The following is a 15119-nucleotide window of genomic DNA, read 5'->3' on the forward strand; positions in this document are numbered from 1 at the left end:
TATCCCCCTCGCTTTACGGTCGTAGTTGTACTTCCTTTATTCAGAACCGGCGGGAACAGATTCATGGTTAGATGGGATCCAGCTTTTGTCAAATTAACGTCAGATTTGACTTTTCGTAGCAGGTTAAGAACGTGTACACTGTAGGTTAGGATAATTAACGTAGCAGGCTAGGATAAATAGGTTAAGCGTGGGAAAAGGGTTAGGGTTAGCTAAAATGCAAAAAAAATACCCAGGTACAGTGGGCAGAAAGCCTGTGCATTTTCATAGTAGGAAAATAACAAATCGCTTAAATCAATGGGGGTGACTTGGTGAGATCTATTGTTAGTTTTTGTTGCCTTCTTATAAAACGTATGAAATATCAGTAGTTAGCTAGCTACAACTTCTCAGCTGGTCTCTTACATGGTCCAAGATTCCATGTGGATCAATATTTATAAATGCAGGATTGTTGATGCTACTGTATATACTGGCCATTGAGAACACAGTTTCTAAACATATTGTAAAGTCTTTGATGAGATCCTTTGAATCCACCGGTTGGCCATGTTGGCAGTCCTCCATAGGAATTAATTGAATTCTACAGTATTTAAATGAAATGCTTCATGTATTTAAGTATTTTTTTTTGTTATAGTGGGGATAGTAATATTAGCAATCTGTAAAAAATTATACTTAAAAAAAATGTTTTATCTATTTAAAATGTTTGTTTAGCTCACATAATATAATGTAAAAGTAAGTATGCATGCATTAATGTGTCTGTAATAGAATAAACGTGGTAAAAACAAATGTAGATCTTAATAAATGCATTTCTATAGCTTCCTAAAATACTTTACAACGGTGGGGGAGTGCCAAAATGAAGGCACTGTGGCTTCAACACAAAGCCCCCAATTAGTCATCTAGTGTATATCTAAATCATCAATTAGTCATCTAGTGTATATCTAAATCATCAATTAGTCATCTAGTGTGTATCTAAATCATCGGGATCAACATGCAACAATGCACAATTAAATTACCTGTCACCTGGTTGATTTCTTCCAAGCTTGCTCTCATCTTTCATCACCATTCAGATCTGACATTGTTCAATATCTGATTTTTAATGCTGAACAATATCTTAATGTTATTAACATTTATACTCTGTGTGCTGTATTCCATGCTTAGTGTGTGTCAGGTGCCTTTGGCTGAGGGAAAGAGTGTGCAACAGACGATATCAATTCTGCACAAGAAGTTGGAGCAGTTAGGCGCTGTGAAGCAGGAAGATTTACTGTGGACTGTGAGACTTACCATGCCACAGGAAATGCCAGGGGTAACTAAAGTTGTACTGCAAAGCTATGACATAAACTAAATTATCTGTCATGTAATTCATCAGACTACATCCTTCAACTACACACAACAGCCACCTAATCTTTATTTTTTTCCCTCTTTCTCTCTGTTTGTCACAGGCCAGCCCACCAAATTCCTGTATGTGATGCATAACTCAGAAACACCCCTGAGCTGCTTAGCCCTATTTGAAGGGGGTCCCTGCCTGACATGCTCATGACTAAGTTGAAGAGCCACTTCCAGAACGCCAAGAGGCACAAGGTAGAGAGCCGTGGCTCCCACCACCGCTATTATGATTTCCTAATAAAAGTTGGTGCGGTAATCAAATAAATGTTTAATCATTGTCGAGGGGCATTTCAGTAGAGGTGAGTGATCTGTACAGCAAATGAATACAAAGGAGGGTTCGATCTGTCTCACTTTTTCTAAACTGATGTCCATGATCGAATCTGTGTGTTTGTTTTGGTAGTGTACTGCAACTGTATGGTCCCTGGGGACTGCTGGAACCTAATGAAAGAGTTCATGCAAAGCTTCCTGGGCCCCAGCATCATGGAGCTGCCTTCTGTGTTTGCCACCATGTCTGAGGGCCTCTACGCGCCCGCGGACTGTGTTAACACCATGACCCAGTACCTGAAGATGTTCAGCAAAGTGCGCAAACAGCAGGTGCTCCCAGGGACCACACTCTGTCACATGCTTCATAGACATCAGGTGTAGACTAACAGTGAAATACTTACTTAGGGGTCCTTTTCCAACAATGCAGAGTTAAAGATAAGATTCAAATAAAAAAGATAACATAAATAGTGACACAGTGAATAACGAAAAAAAATAACATGGCTATACACAGAGTGTACAAAACATTATATAACTACCTCAATTACCTTGTACCCCTGCACATCGACTCGGTACTGGTACTTCCTATATATAAGGAGTACCAGTACTGAGTCGATGTGGAGAGGTACAGAGTAATTGAGGTAGCTATGTACAGTACTGTACATATCGGTAGGGGTAAAGTACTAGCAGCAGCATATCTCACTGGTCATCCCCAAAGCCAACACCTCTTTTGGCCGCCTTTCCTTCCAGTTCTCTGTTGCCAGTGACTGGAACGAATTGCGAAAATCGCTGAAGCTGGAGACCTATATTTCCCTCACTAACTTTACATCAGCTATCTGAGCAGCTAACCGATCGCTGCAGCTGTACATAGTCCATCTGTAAATAGACCACCCAATCTACCTACCTCATCCCCATATTGTTTTTATTTACTTTTCTGCTCTTTTGTACACCAGTATCACTACTTGCACATCATCATCTGCTCATCTATCACTCCAGTGTTAATCTGCTAAATTGTAATTACTTCGCTAATATGGCCTATTTATTGCCTTACCTCCTCATGCCATTTACACACACTGTATATAGACTTTCTTTTTTTTCTATTGTGTTATTGACTGCACGCTTGTTAATTCCATGTGTAACTCTGTGTTGTTGTTTGTGTCGCACTGCTTTGCTTTATCTTGGCCAGGTCGCAGTTATAAATGAGAACTTGTTCTCAACTAGCTTACCTGGTTAAATAAATGTGAAATAATTAATAAATAAAAATATGTGGTGAGTATGTAAGTGTGTTGTCAGTGTGTACATGTTATGTGTGTTGTGGTAGGTAACCTAGTGGTTAAGAGCGTTGGACCAGTAACCGAAAGGTCTCTGGTCTCTAGGTACACAATCTGTCAAAGTGGCCTTGAGCAAGGCACTTCACCCTAATTGCTCCTGTCTACTAAAGTGTGGGTAGAGTCTAGTGTGTGCATAGTCAGAGTTAGAGCAAAAAAGGGTCAGTCCGGGTAGCCATTTGATTAGCTATTTAGCAGTCTTGTTTAGAAGTCTTATGGCTTGGGGTAGAAGCTCTTCAGGGTCCTGTTGGTCTCAGACTTAGTGCATTGGTACCACTTTCCCTGCGGTAGAAGAGAGAACAGTCTGTGGCTGGAGTCTCAGACAATTTTTTGGGCCTTCCTCTGACACCGCCTGGTATAGAGGTCCAGGGTGGCAGGGAGCTTGGCCCAAGTGATGTACGGGGCTGTAAGCACTACCCTCTGTAGCTCTTTGCGGTTGAATGCCAAGCAGTTGTTATACCAAGCGGTGATGCAGCCAGTCACCACCTGGGGGCGGCCTGTCAGGAAGTTCAGGATCCAGTTGAGAGGGAGGTGGTTAGTCCCAGGGGCCTTAGTTTAGTGACAAATACTTTATTAACTAAACCAAGATAGACCACAGCTTGTCGTTTCCAATGGGAACAAATTAGTCATAGTGGGCAGAACAAGCAAGGAGGTGGGCAGAGGCAAGCAAGCGCTAGCAATATCCTATTGGCGAGTTCTAGTATGCATCTGCATATTTCCGTTAGGGAACACCTACTCTGTGAAGTGCGCATGTGCAATAACTCAATTCACCTTTGCACTCCTAAACAGCGCGATTTTTAAAAACCTTTGCAAAGAGTAAAGTCTACAAAACTCTGTTCATAACATATTCTAGTTTTGGGAACAGAAAACTGTATTGAGATCAAATGTTTAATCGATGAGAAAATGTGCAGAATGTCGGCCAAAATCAATCTCGTTCATCTTCTCCCACTGCCCGCAGTGGGCTTCCTCTCACTAACATAATTGGTAGTGAGTGGAAACGCCAACCTGGTACTTCACATTTATACATACAGTGAAATATCAGTCTGTTGTTCTATCTGTGTTAGTGATGCACTTCGAGAGCGCTATGGTGTTGAACGCTGAGCTGTAGTCAATGAACAGCATTCTCACGCAAGTGTTCCATTTGTCCAAGTGGGGAAGGGCAGTGTGGAGTGCAATAGATTGCATCATCTGTGGATTTGTCGGGGTGGTATGCGAATTGGAGTGGGTCTGGGATGATGGTGTTGATGTGAGCCATGACCAGCTTTTCAAAGCATTAATGGCTAAAGCTGTTTGTGTTTACAAGCGGTAGTCATGTACAGGAAATTCTTCATGGCAGCAGGAAATGTATGTACTGAGCGTTAGTACAGCAACTCAAACTGTTCAAAGGCTTTCACAACCACTGCAAGGAATATCTCATGCTAAAAATTAGATCGAAACCGTATTGAAGTCTGACCTCTTGACAGAATAATGCTGTCCCAAATGTCTTGTGGATTGTCTTTATGAGTAATCGGTTTGAAGAACCTACTAACGTTGTATCTGGGGTGTATTCATTAGATACTAACGTTGTATCTGGGGTGTATTCATTAGTCGAATTCCGTTGCAAAACGTTTGGTCTGTTGTAAAACGTTTTGCAACGGAAACCGTTTACTCTAGGAACCCAACGGGAACAAACAGAACCAAACTGGGAGGATTTGACTAATATAAACTCTCGTTTTCGTTTGGAGTGAACGGTTTCTGTTGCGAAACTTTTGCAACAGAATTGGCGTAATGAATGCACCCCTGGGCTTTATGGTTCTACTTAGTTGGTCATTCTTATAAAAATGTCTGACAAAACTCTAAATCATTTTTTTTTGTAAATGTCAAGTTGATTATGTTCCTCATTAACCATATACACATTTTGTGTATATTGTCGCTGGTCTTATTGTCGCTGGTTCACCAACTACAGTCAGTCATGAATGGTTTATTGGTGACTATTTCAGCTGTTATGAATGGGAAAAGCATGCCATACTAATGAATTGAAATAAATCAATGATTGTGCTAATAATAATTAATCAGTCTCCAGGTAAAAAGCCATATGCCTTGTAATAACGGCATTTGGTTTACCAACTGAGCTCAAATAATCTGGACTACCGTGGGTTTACTGCTCACATCTTTTCACGACCAATTTAATGAATGCCACCTCTTGTACCAATGAAAGCTAAAGCTCAACGGAAGAGTGATCAGCTCAATCCAATCAGAATGAGTTGATTCCAGGACTGATATGGTTCGGTTGTCTCGAGGTTTGTGACAGCTTTCGCGTGCAGACGATGGCGGTAAATAGAAGCTTTTTTTTTTTTTTTTTTTACAAATACATCAAACCGTTATTTTATAGATCAACTAGCTAGCTACTGACATTGTCAACCTCAGAACTGTAGGGGTTCATAACGTTAGCTAGCTATATTGTATGTTTTCTGAGAATGTGTGACTTTATTCTAGGTTGACCTCCCGGTGTTTTGTTTGAAGATGTACTCAAAAGTTGATATCAGACACATTTATCTTTGTTTACATTGCGGCTCCGTGGATGCTAGCTATTTAGCAGGCAAAACGTCAGTGATTTTTTTTATTTTATTTTTTCCGTCGTTGTCAATCACATCAACCCGAAGTTGTTGAGTTTTCGCAAGAAAGTGGGTTTCAGACCAGTCTTTGTTCTGATAGCAAGCCTAGCTAGTAATGCTAGCTAGCCACCAAGCTATTGATTGTATATTTGTCTTAAATTGAAGAAAGAACTCCAGCATAGGGACACAATTATGAGGTGAAGGACATTTTCTTTATTTGATGACAATGTACCTATTGTACCATTAGCCGAATGATTATCAAGAAATAGAGTGAATAACTTGGCTAGCTAACGTTACCAACAAGTAGCTAACTAGCTATCTGTATTGCCAATAGCATTGGCGAGCAAGCTGGCTTTATAACCAAACAGGCAACAATAAGTTCGAACTTGCTACTTCGCTAAATGAACAAGTACACACTAACCCGCTTCGGCTGGATTGAGTAACTAACGTTGGCTACATTTTCATTGTGTTACAAGCCGAGTGGCCACGTTATGGCAAAACTGGTGCCATTTGGCAAGCCATGTACCAGGCGCTAGCTAGCATATAGCACAGTTTGATATCGAGTCCATTGATTGGTCGCCAACCCAACGCATGTTGGCCAGTGAGGCTAACTTGCAAACTTCAGAAAAAATGTTCAATGCAGTTTGACCCCTTTGTTTGTAATCATGGATAAATCGATTGGTTATTAGTCAGGCTTGCTAACTAGTCAATAACGTGTTAACGGCTAAACTCAATTGCATAACATAATTCTTTGTTTATAAGCAGTGTTACATTCTGCAAAGAAACTGAACAGCAGAATTTTACACTGACTGTAAATGGCCACAGTTAGCAAGTTTATATGCTTTAAGTTGGTTAGAAACATATTTGTTTTGATACAAAATGTGCCTCTTTACCTGTAAATGTAAAGACCTAGCTATATAAGCACCATTTATTTTCCTCCTTTGTATACTCAGTTTATTCAGGATCTGGAATCAGACATGAGTGAAGCTGACTGACTGCACCTGGGAAGGGCCCTTTTCATATGTCGAAAGAACACTGACTTACATCAGCACACAGTGTTTTTACAGTAAGTAAAACAAGCCTACATGGTGAACATGTTCTTGGGCCTTAAAATCCTTTCCGCATGCTACACCATTTTAATTTCATATAGAGAACACATTTTTGCATTTGGCATATCTAAAATGAAGTGGTTGAATTCTGTCCCTGTGATGTACTGAAGTGTATCTGTTTCCCTCCTGCAGGATGAATTGCTGCTTGGCACAGGGGCTTGTGTCCTGACTCTGTAGGCAGGCACATGTGCATCTGGAGAGATGGACCGCTGTAAACATGTGGGACGCCTTCGCCTGGGCCACGACCACTCCATCCTCAATCCACAGAAATGGCGCTGCGTGGACTGCTGCACCACCGAGTCCGTGTGGGCCTGCCTCAAGTGCTCCCACGTAGCCTGTGGCCGCTTCATGGAAGAGCACTCCCTCAAACACTTCCAGGAGTCACGCCACCCCCTGGCCATGGAGGTGCGGGAGCTGGACATCTTCTGCTTCGCCTGTGGGGACTATGTGCTCAATGACAACGCTGAGGGAGACCTCAAGCTCCTGCGTGGGGCACTGTCCACTGTGCGCAGCTCTGGCAGGCGCTCCCTGCGCTCCTCTGCAGGGGGGGACTGCACCCCCTGGGTGGGCGAGGGCGGGCCTCAACCAGCCATGCAAACAGCCCTGTGGCACCGCAGGAAGATGCTGCTGGGGAAGATGCTGCGCCACTGGAGGAGCCGGCAGCAAGAGGAGCAGAGCCAGCGGGAGGAGAAACTTGAGCAGGAGAAGGAGGAAGTCCGGCGCCAGAAAAACGAGGTGAAGAGGAGACTCATGGGAGAGTTTGACAATTTGCAGCCGAGGAAGAGTGCCAGGCTGCTCACCCAGGCTCCTCGCTCAACCATCACACTTATCCCCCTGAAGTTCCGCGACCCTCCGGAGCGTCTGCCTCCACCCAAGAAGCCCTCCCTTCTATCCCTGAAACCCCCCAGCAATGGCAGGACTCGTAAACTCAGAGTGCGGAGGTACTACTCCCATAAGGCAACCCATCGGAGACTGGCCCCGGGGGTCACAGGGCTACGCAACCTTGGGAACACGTGCTACATGAACTCTATCTTACAGGTGCTGAGCCACCTGCAGAAATTCAGGGAGTGCTTCCTCACATTGGACATGTGTGAGACTGAGGAGCTGCTGGCCAAGACCAACCAGGGTGTGGCGGGGGCTGTGGTTGGTGGTGGTAGTCTAGCCACACCAGGCTGCCCTCTGGGACGTGGCATGGAAAAGGCAGGCATAGGGGGTCTGCCCACTGGCAGCAAGCAGAACTCGCCCCCCTGCCTAAATGCAGCAGAACTGGTACAGCCCAAGGAGCCGCGTTCCTCCACCCGCCAGCAGATGTCACTGTGTCATGAGCTGCACACTCTGTTCAGGGTCATGTGGTCGGGCCGCTGGTCGCTGGTGTCGCCCTTTGCCATGCTGCACTCTGTGTGGAACCTGATCCCAGCGTTCCGTGGCTATGACCAGCAGGACGCACAGGAGTTTCTGTGTGAGCTGCTGGACAAGGTGCAGCAGGAGCTGGAATCAGAAGGCAGCAAGCGCAGGATCGTCATCCCCATCACCCAGAGGAAGCTCTCCAAGCAAGTGCTCAAGGTCCTCAACACCATCTTTCACGGGCAGCTACTCAGCCAGGTAAAGGTCTCTACTCATTGACATGGCAATTGTACACAACACATTAATTTAGGTTTGACCGTCAGCACCCTATCATGGCTAAAGGTAAATCACAAGGATGTTTAAGCTCTTTCTACTCTATAGCATTTCCACTTTAGGCCAGGTTTTCTCCACTATTACTAGTTGATTGCTGGATTTCACTCCAGGTGAGCATTTAAAAAAAAAAAAAGAGATACCCATTGCTTGTTACACAGCCTTTTTTTCTGAGTCTCAAGTCAAGCAGGACAATAGTTGCTCTCCAGCACCAGAACTAAGGCGTGTCAGATTTGAACTAATAAGCCCTTGGTAAAATGTTTGCTTGGTTATCCCTGCATCTGTCCAGGTGACGTGTCTGTCCTGTAAGCACAAGTCGAACACGGTGGAGCCGTTCTGGGACCTGTCCCTGGAGTTCCCGGAGCGCTACCACAGCACGGAGAAGGGCTCGGCTGCGTCTCTGGCCTACCAGCGCAGCTGCTCCCTCACTGAGATGCTGGCCAAGTTCACTGAGACAGAGGCCCTGGAGGGCAGCATCTACGCCTGCAACCACTGCAACAGTTAGTACTGGGACAGAAACAAATCTGTCTGTTTGTGGAATAGACTAATCTTCCTGTACTGTGTTTTTCTATAGTTTTTATTCGGCTATTTGACCAGAGTCATGAAATCGAATAATTGTATTTGTCACATGCGTTCATAAACAACAGGTGTAGACTAATCATGGTTAAGGAATTAGGCCTATTGTGTGTTTCTTTCATTTTGGGCTAGATTTTATTTGACAAACTAGTCAATTGGTGGATAATTAAAGTGAAACTGAGTTTGTGTTTTCGGGTAATCACAATATAGTTCTGCATTTTCTGGGTGATCCCATCCTACATCTCCGTCACAAAAATGTTACACGTCTGTGATATGTATGTTTTATAATTGTCAGGGAAAAGACGGAAGACGTCCCGCAAGCCCCTGGTTCTGTCAGAGGCCTGTAAGCAGCTGCTTATCTACCGCCTACCTCAGGTTCTACGGCTGCACCTCAAACGCTTCAGGTTAGCCCCTGAACTTTAGTCCGTTTTGGTCATTCAGAGCGTTTATTACATCTGCAGGAAGCCTTTCTTTTCACACACCCAGTTGGTCTACTGAATTTGAAGACTTTGTCTGCTTACACAGTCAAGATTTACACCCACCACTTTCTGACGCGTGTCCCCTTGTTAGTTTCTTAAATGTATGTTGCATCTTAAAGTACAATCTTATCTTGTGGTTTAGTTGGTATGATAGATTTTTTTCTGCAAAGGGATATCTTGTAACAGGGACAACCGTAAGATAACCAATCCCTGTTGTGACAGATGGTCAGGCCGGAACCACAGGGAGAAGATCGGCGTCCATGTGGCTTTTGACCAGGTTTTGAACATAGAGCCCTACTGCTGCACAGACTCTGGCCAGTCGGTCAACAGAGAGGTCTACACCTACGACCTGTCTGCTGTAGTCATGCACCACGGGAAAGGCTTTGGCTCAGGGCACTACACCGCATACTGCTACAACACCGAGGGAGGTGAGTGGGACCAAGATACCAGAAACTGACATCAAAGCTAACAACTCTGGCTTAGAATGGCCTAGCTGGTACATTTTAGGTTGATTTTTGTCATGTTGTGGACATTTCAGATTTTGAAAACATTGAGTTTTGTATAGTACAGTTGGTTCTCATAAACAGTTGGCTCTGAGTATAATCTGATACTGTGAGATTACATGAGTTTCTGTTGAATGTAGGTGGCACAGTTTGCCAAACTGTAACCAGCCCTGTGTGTGTTTCCAGGTTTCTGGGTCCACTGTAATGACTCTGAGATGAACGTGTGCAGCGTGGAGGAGGTGTGCAACACTCAGGCTTACATTCTGTTCTATACCCAGAGGTCTGCCTAGACCCATCTCCCTCACACATTTACACCCTACACCAGGGTGTACTGTCTGCCTAGAGTCAACAACCAGGCCCATCTGCCAAGGCCTGGCCTGTGGGACTGAGACCTACATCTGGGTTTGTTTCCTAGAGGTCTGCTTGGTCATGTTACACTCCATCTACTAGCTGTAAACCAGGATGTAGCCTAGATGTGTGTCCAGGCTTGAAACAACTCAGCCCACATTTGTTGAGTCTGGTAGGCTAACAGCCATGTGAGAGCTACTGAACGTTGTACCACAAGGGAAGGAAGGCAATGTTGATCCTGGAATGTGGCAGTGTCAGCAATGTTTTTTGCTCTATCCAGGCTCAAGACCAGCTTTTGATGATGATGAATTGCATATATGGTTAGTTATATTTTTCACCTGGTGTCAAAGTGCTTTACATTGTATAGGAGGTAACTTGCCTCCTCCTCCAATGTTTATCTCCCTCCTGGGGTGATGAACAGCAGCCATTTGGAGTGGAATCGGAATCCTCCTGTGGCTCAACTAATGGAGTTTTTCATTGTGGCTCAAGAGCGGAGATGATTGATTGCGTCAGGTGCTTCAGAGCCTGGGTGGATTACGAGCCTGCAGATACTATCAGACACTCCAGAACCAATGTTGCTTAGCCTACCTCTGTTCTGTATTCTCAACCACAATGAGATGTCAGCCAAAAGCATTTGTCTCCAACCCAGTTGTCATCTGTATCTCACTATGACCTCTTGTTCATACACATTCTGCTGTGGATATCTCAGGCTTAAAGGCCTTGGTCTGGGCCAACGGCATGAACAGGGATAGATGGTGTGTAGATATTCCCATGTGTACTCGGTTTCCCTACGTTGAATGGAGGTATGGGGTTGTGTGGCAGGCATCCACTTTGAAGATGGATGGAAACTATTGAGCCAACTGGCGTCATGCTGCACCTTTATGGAGGAGGGGCTTAGCTTATTGATCCCACGATCAATTGGCTTCTGATCTTTTAATGACTTCTGTATCCTGTGGCAGCTCTCTTCTCCTACCTTAATTGTAGAGGCTAGTTTGGGCTCTGGTTAGAGTCCGATGTATTGTATCTCTGTTCATGGATAGAAATAGATGGAAGAGTGAACAAAGGACTGAGAAATTGAAGTGTGTGTTGGGATAGGAGGGGTACCCATTTCACGAGTGGATCACATGCAAGCAATATACGTGTGACATCATGACATGAAATCAAGATAAAATCAGGAATTCTTCAGCTTTGTAATACAATGTATTTTTTTCTTCTACTCTGCTGTTTCTATTTGAGGTATTTTAAAGTAACTGCCCAGTGAAAATTTAACTTAAGTTATACTGAACAAAAATAGAAACGCAACATGTAAAGTGTTGGTGCAATCTTTCATGATCTGAAATAGAAGATCCCAGAAATTTTCCATACGCGCAAAATGTATATTTCTCTCAAATGTGGTTCCCAAATTTGTTTATATCCCTGCTAGTGAGCATTTCAACTGTGCCAAGATAATCCATTCACCTGATGTGTGGCATATCAAGAAGCTGATTAAACAGCATGGTTATTTCACAGGTGCACCTTGTGCTGGGGTCAGTGAAAGACCACTCTAAAATGTGCAGTTTTGTCACAAGAAGAATTTCTGCACAAACGTTCAGAAACCGTCTCAGGGAAGCTCATCTGCTGGCTCATCGTCCTCACCAGGGACTTGTCCTGACTGCAGTTCGGCGTCGTTACTGACTTCAGTGGGCAAATGCTCACCTTCGATGGCCACTGGCACAATGGAGAAGTGCACTCTTTTATTTTTTATTTTTTTACAAGTATCTGTGACCAACGGCAGTATATCTGTATTCCTAGTGGTGAAATACATATATTAGGGCCTACTTTATTTTTCAATTGACAGATTTCCTTTATGAACTGTAACTCAGTAAAATCTTTGAAAGTGTTGCTTTTTATTTTTGTGTAATATTCTGTTAACTCTTATCTAAATAATGGTGACCCATTCTATACTTGTATTTGTGGCCGAAGTGTAACCGATGTGAAATGGCTAGCTAGTTAGCGGTGGTGCGCGCTAATAGCGTTTCAATCGTTGACGTCACTTGCTTTGAGACCTTGAAGTAGTGGTTCTCCTTGCTCTGCAAGAGCCGTGGCTTTTGTGGAGCGATGGGTAACGATGCTTCGTGGGTGACTGTTGTTGATGTGTGCAGAGGGTCCCTGGTTCGCGCCCGGGTCGGGGTGAGGGGACGGACTAAAGTTAAACTATTACAGAAGCATAAATTGAAGAAAAAAATACTTTAAAACCCCCACCTCAAACTTGTATCAGAGTTTCTAAGCTCAACATCACGAGACGCCCGGGAACGCTTGCGAAACAGACCAGGTCGGGGTTTGAGAAGCCAAATAAGAGAAGTGAAAAATTCTTCCATGTTTGCACAACCTAGATTCTATACCAATGTCTTAAGTAGTTGAACATGTTATTACTCCTACCTTCTGAAAGTGACACACTGAGATGTTTTCATTTTTGTCAAATAATACTTTATATCGAAGGAGTGCCTTTGATTTGACGGCCTGCAAATACGCAGTTCGGCGCGAGATGACCGTTAGACCCGATTACATGTTTCTACGCATGAGCTATGAGCGAGCCAACATCGCCATGACATCGCCTACAAGTGTGATCGGGGATTTCTATTGGGAAAGCAGTTTTTTGCTTATCTTCATACTGTACTGTCTTAGCTTGTATCTCAAACAGACCGTTTAAAAAATGTCCTCATAGAACATGAGGAGGATGAGCTGGCCAAACAGCGGTCTACTTAATGACCGGTATACGCCCACACTTTTCCAACAGAAAAGCTGCTTTTTAACATACTTATTTCGATTTTTTTAGAAGGAAATCTATTTTACTCATATTGTAAGTAATTATAGGTCATATTTCATAGAAATGCTGGGCAGTTACTTTAATAGTTTGCCAGGTAATGAAGATATATTGTACTGCTGGTCTTGATATGAATCAAATAAATTAATTTGTGAACTGTTTCAACTTTTACAATCTAATGACGATGAATGTCTTACTTTGAGGTCAGGTGAGGCCTTTCCATTGGCCTGTCATGATCTCTTGAGTTCAGTCCTTTATTGTAAAAGCACCTGTTATCAATGTAATAGTCAAATGGGGTTTGCCGGTCAATACTGATTAAAAAAACAAGAAATGACATACATTTGTGTGTGTTATTTGCATGTATTTTGTTCATGTACTACCTGCTTTAACCTCTTACATTGATGGACTGTCTTTCTAAGCTGTGTGGGGGGGGGGGGGTTCTACAAAGCTAACATATGGAATTGTTTTAAGATGGTTATACCATGGATCATTTAGCTATTTGATTTTGAATTTTAAGGACCCTTTTAGGTATCATTATTTGCTAAAATATTGAATTTGGCCTTTACTACAGTAATAGCCCAGAGAAACACATTGAATAACACATTCATAAATGGCAAAAAAGACAATAATAAGGAATAAGGTTTTGAAGTGTCTGTCCTATATCTAGGAGATGTAAGAAAGCTCAGGAAATATATATATATTTTTTTACATATTTAACCCTTTATTTTTGTTGGCACCAAACTACCTCCATACTTCCATTTGTATGGTTTATCTTCAGATGAGTCCATGACTTTGTGGGGATCGTAGAGCTAAACGGAGAACACCATAGTGTTTGTGAGAGTTGCCCTTTTCCATAGTGGGGTAATTAGTTTGTAGCCCAAACAGTTCGGACACTACAGACAGAAGTTGGCACATTAGCAGTACCGACTTCAGACGAGTCCATCATGTTCATGAGTCTCATCTTTCCTTATTAGGTTTGGACACTTTCGTGAGAAGACTGATTTTTCGGGATGTCTCGTGGTCTGACAAACACTGTTGTAGCTCGGCCATCTTCCACCACAGATGCGGAAGGCTGACATAGGAGGAGGCGGTGGATTGAGACGTAGCCAATGCAAAAAAACATCTCTAGTTTATACTGACGGATTATGATGGACTTTTTTTGAGTTACTTAGATTGACCCATGGGATTTAAACTATGTCTGTGTTTCTCACAATATTAGTTTATTATGTTTCTCGGGAGAACGGTACCACTGTCAACACTCATTTTTCAGGTTCAGTCAAGTTCTTGATTTTGGCACAGTGAAGACTTCCCTTTCACTGTCCACAAAATAAAAAATATACATATTTTCCACTAGGAGGTGCCTTTGTGCTGCTGAAACTTACTATGTGATTGTGACTATTTTACAAGACATACATTGAGTGTACAAAACATTAGGAACATCTGCTCTTTCCATGACAGACTGACCAGTTGAATCCATGTGAAAGCTATGATCCCTTATTGATGTCACCTGTTAAATCCACTTCAATCAGTGTAGATGAAGGGGAGGAGACCGGTTAAAGAAGGATTTTTATGCCTTGAGACAATTGAGAGAAGGATTGTGTATGTGTGCCATTGAGGGTGAATGGGCAAGACAAAATATTTAAATGCCTTTGAATGGGGCGTGGTAGTTGATACTAGGCGCACCGGTTTGTGTGTGTCAAGAACTGCAACACTGCTGGGTTTTTTCACACTCAACTGTATCCCAGACCCACCACTCAAAGGACATCCAGCCAACTTTACACAACTGTGGGAAGCATTGGAGTAAATGTGGGCTCGCATCCCTGTGGGACGCTTTTGACACCTTGTAGAGTCCATGCCCTGATGAATTGAGGTTGTTCTCAGGGCAAAAGGGGGTGTAACTCAATACTAATGTTTTGTACACAGTGTATTTTAGCATACGTCAGGGTCTGTCTGATGGTTGAAGCCTTTCCAAAGAAATCCTCACTAAAAACCTATTTGCCTCTTTACTACATCTGACAACCTTGACAACTCTTAATTTTTTTAGGGCTCAGTCTTAGCCTTTGAGAGTTC

General features: G+C 43.2%; 1 protein-coding gene and 1 pseudogene across 1 annotated transcript; both read left to right on the plus strand.

Annotated features, from left to right (window-relative positions):
* The first annotated feature begins 294 nt into the window (after positions 1–294).
* LOC120064730 lies at positions 295–6843 on the plus strand (annotated as a pseudogene).
* Positions 5479–11617, plus strand: LOC120065167 (ubiquitin carboxyl-terminal hydrolase 49-like). The gene is made up of 7 exons (XM_039015942.1): positions 5479–5754; positions 6511–6623; positions 6799–8268; positions 8630–8840; positions 9212–9320; positions 9618–9823; positions 10085–11617. The coding sequence occupies exons 3-7, from the start codon at positions 6868–6870 to the stop codon at positions 10186–10188; spliced, it is 2031 nt and encodes a 676-aa protein (XP_038871870.1). The 5' UTR covers positions 5479–5754; positions 6511–6623; positions 6799–6867; the 3' UTR covers positions 10189–11617.
* The last annotated feature ends 3502 nt before the right edge of the window (positions 11618–15119 follow it).

This window comes from Salvelinus namaycush, chromosome 20, assembly GCF_016432855.1.
Source record: "Salvelinus namaycush isolate Seneca chromosome 20, SaNama_1.0, whole genome shotgun sequence".
NCBI classification, from domain to species: domain Eukaryota; kingdom Metazoa; phylum Chordata; class Actinopteri; order Salmoniformes; family Salmonidae; genus Salvelinus; species Salvelinus namaycush.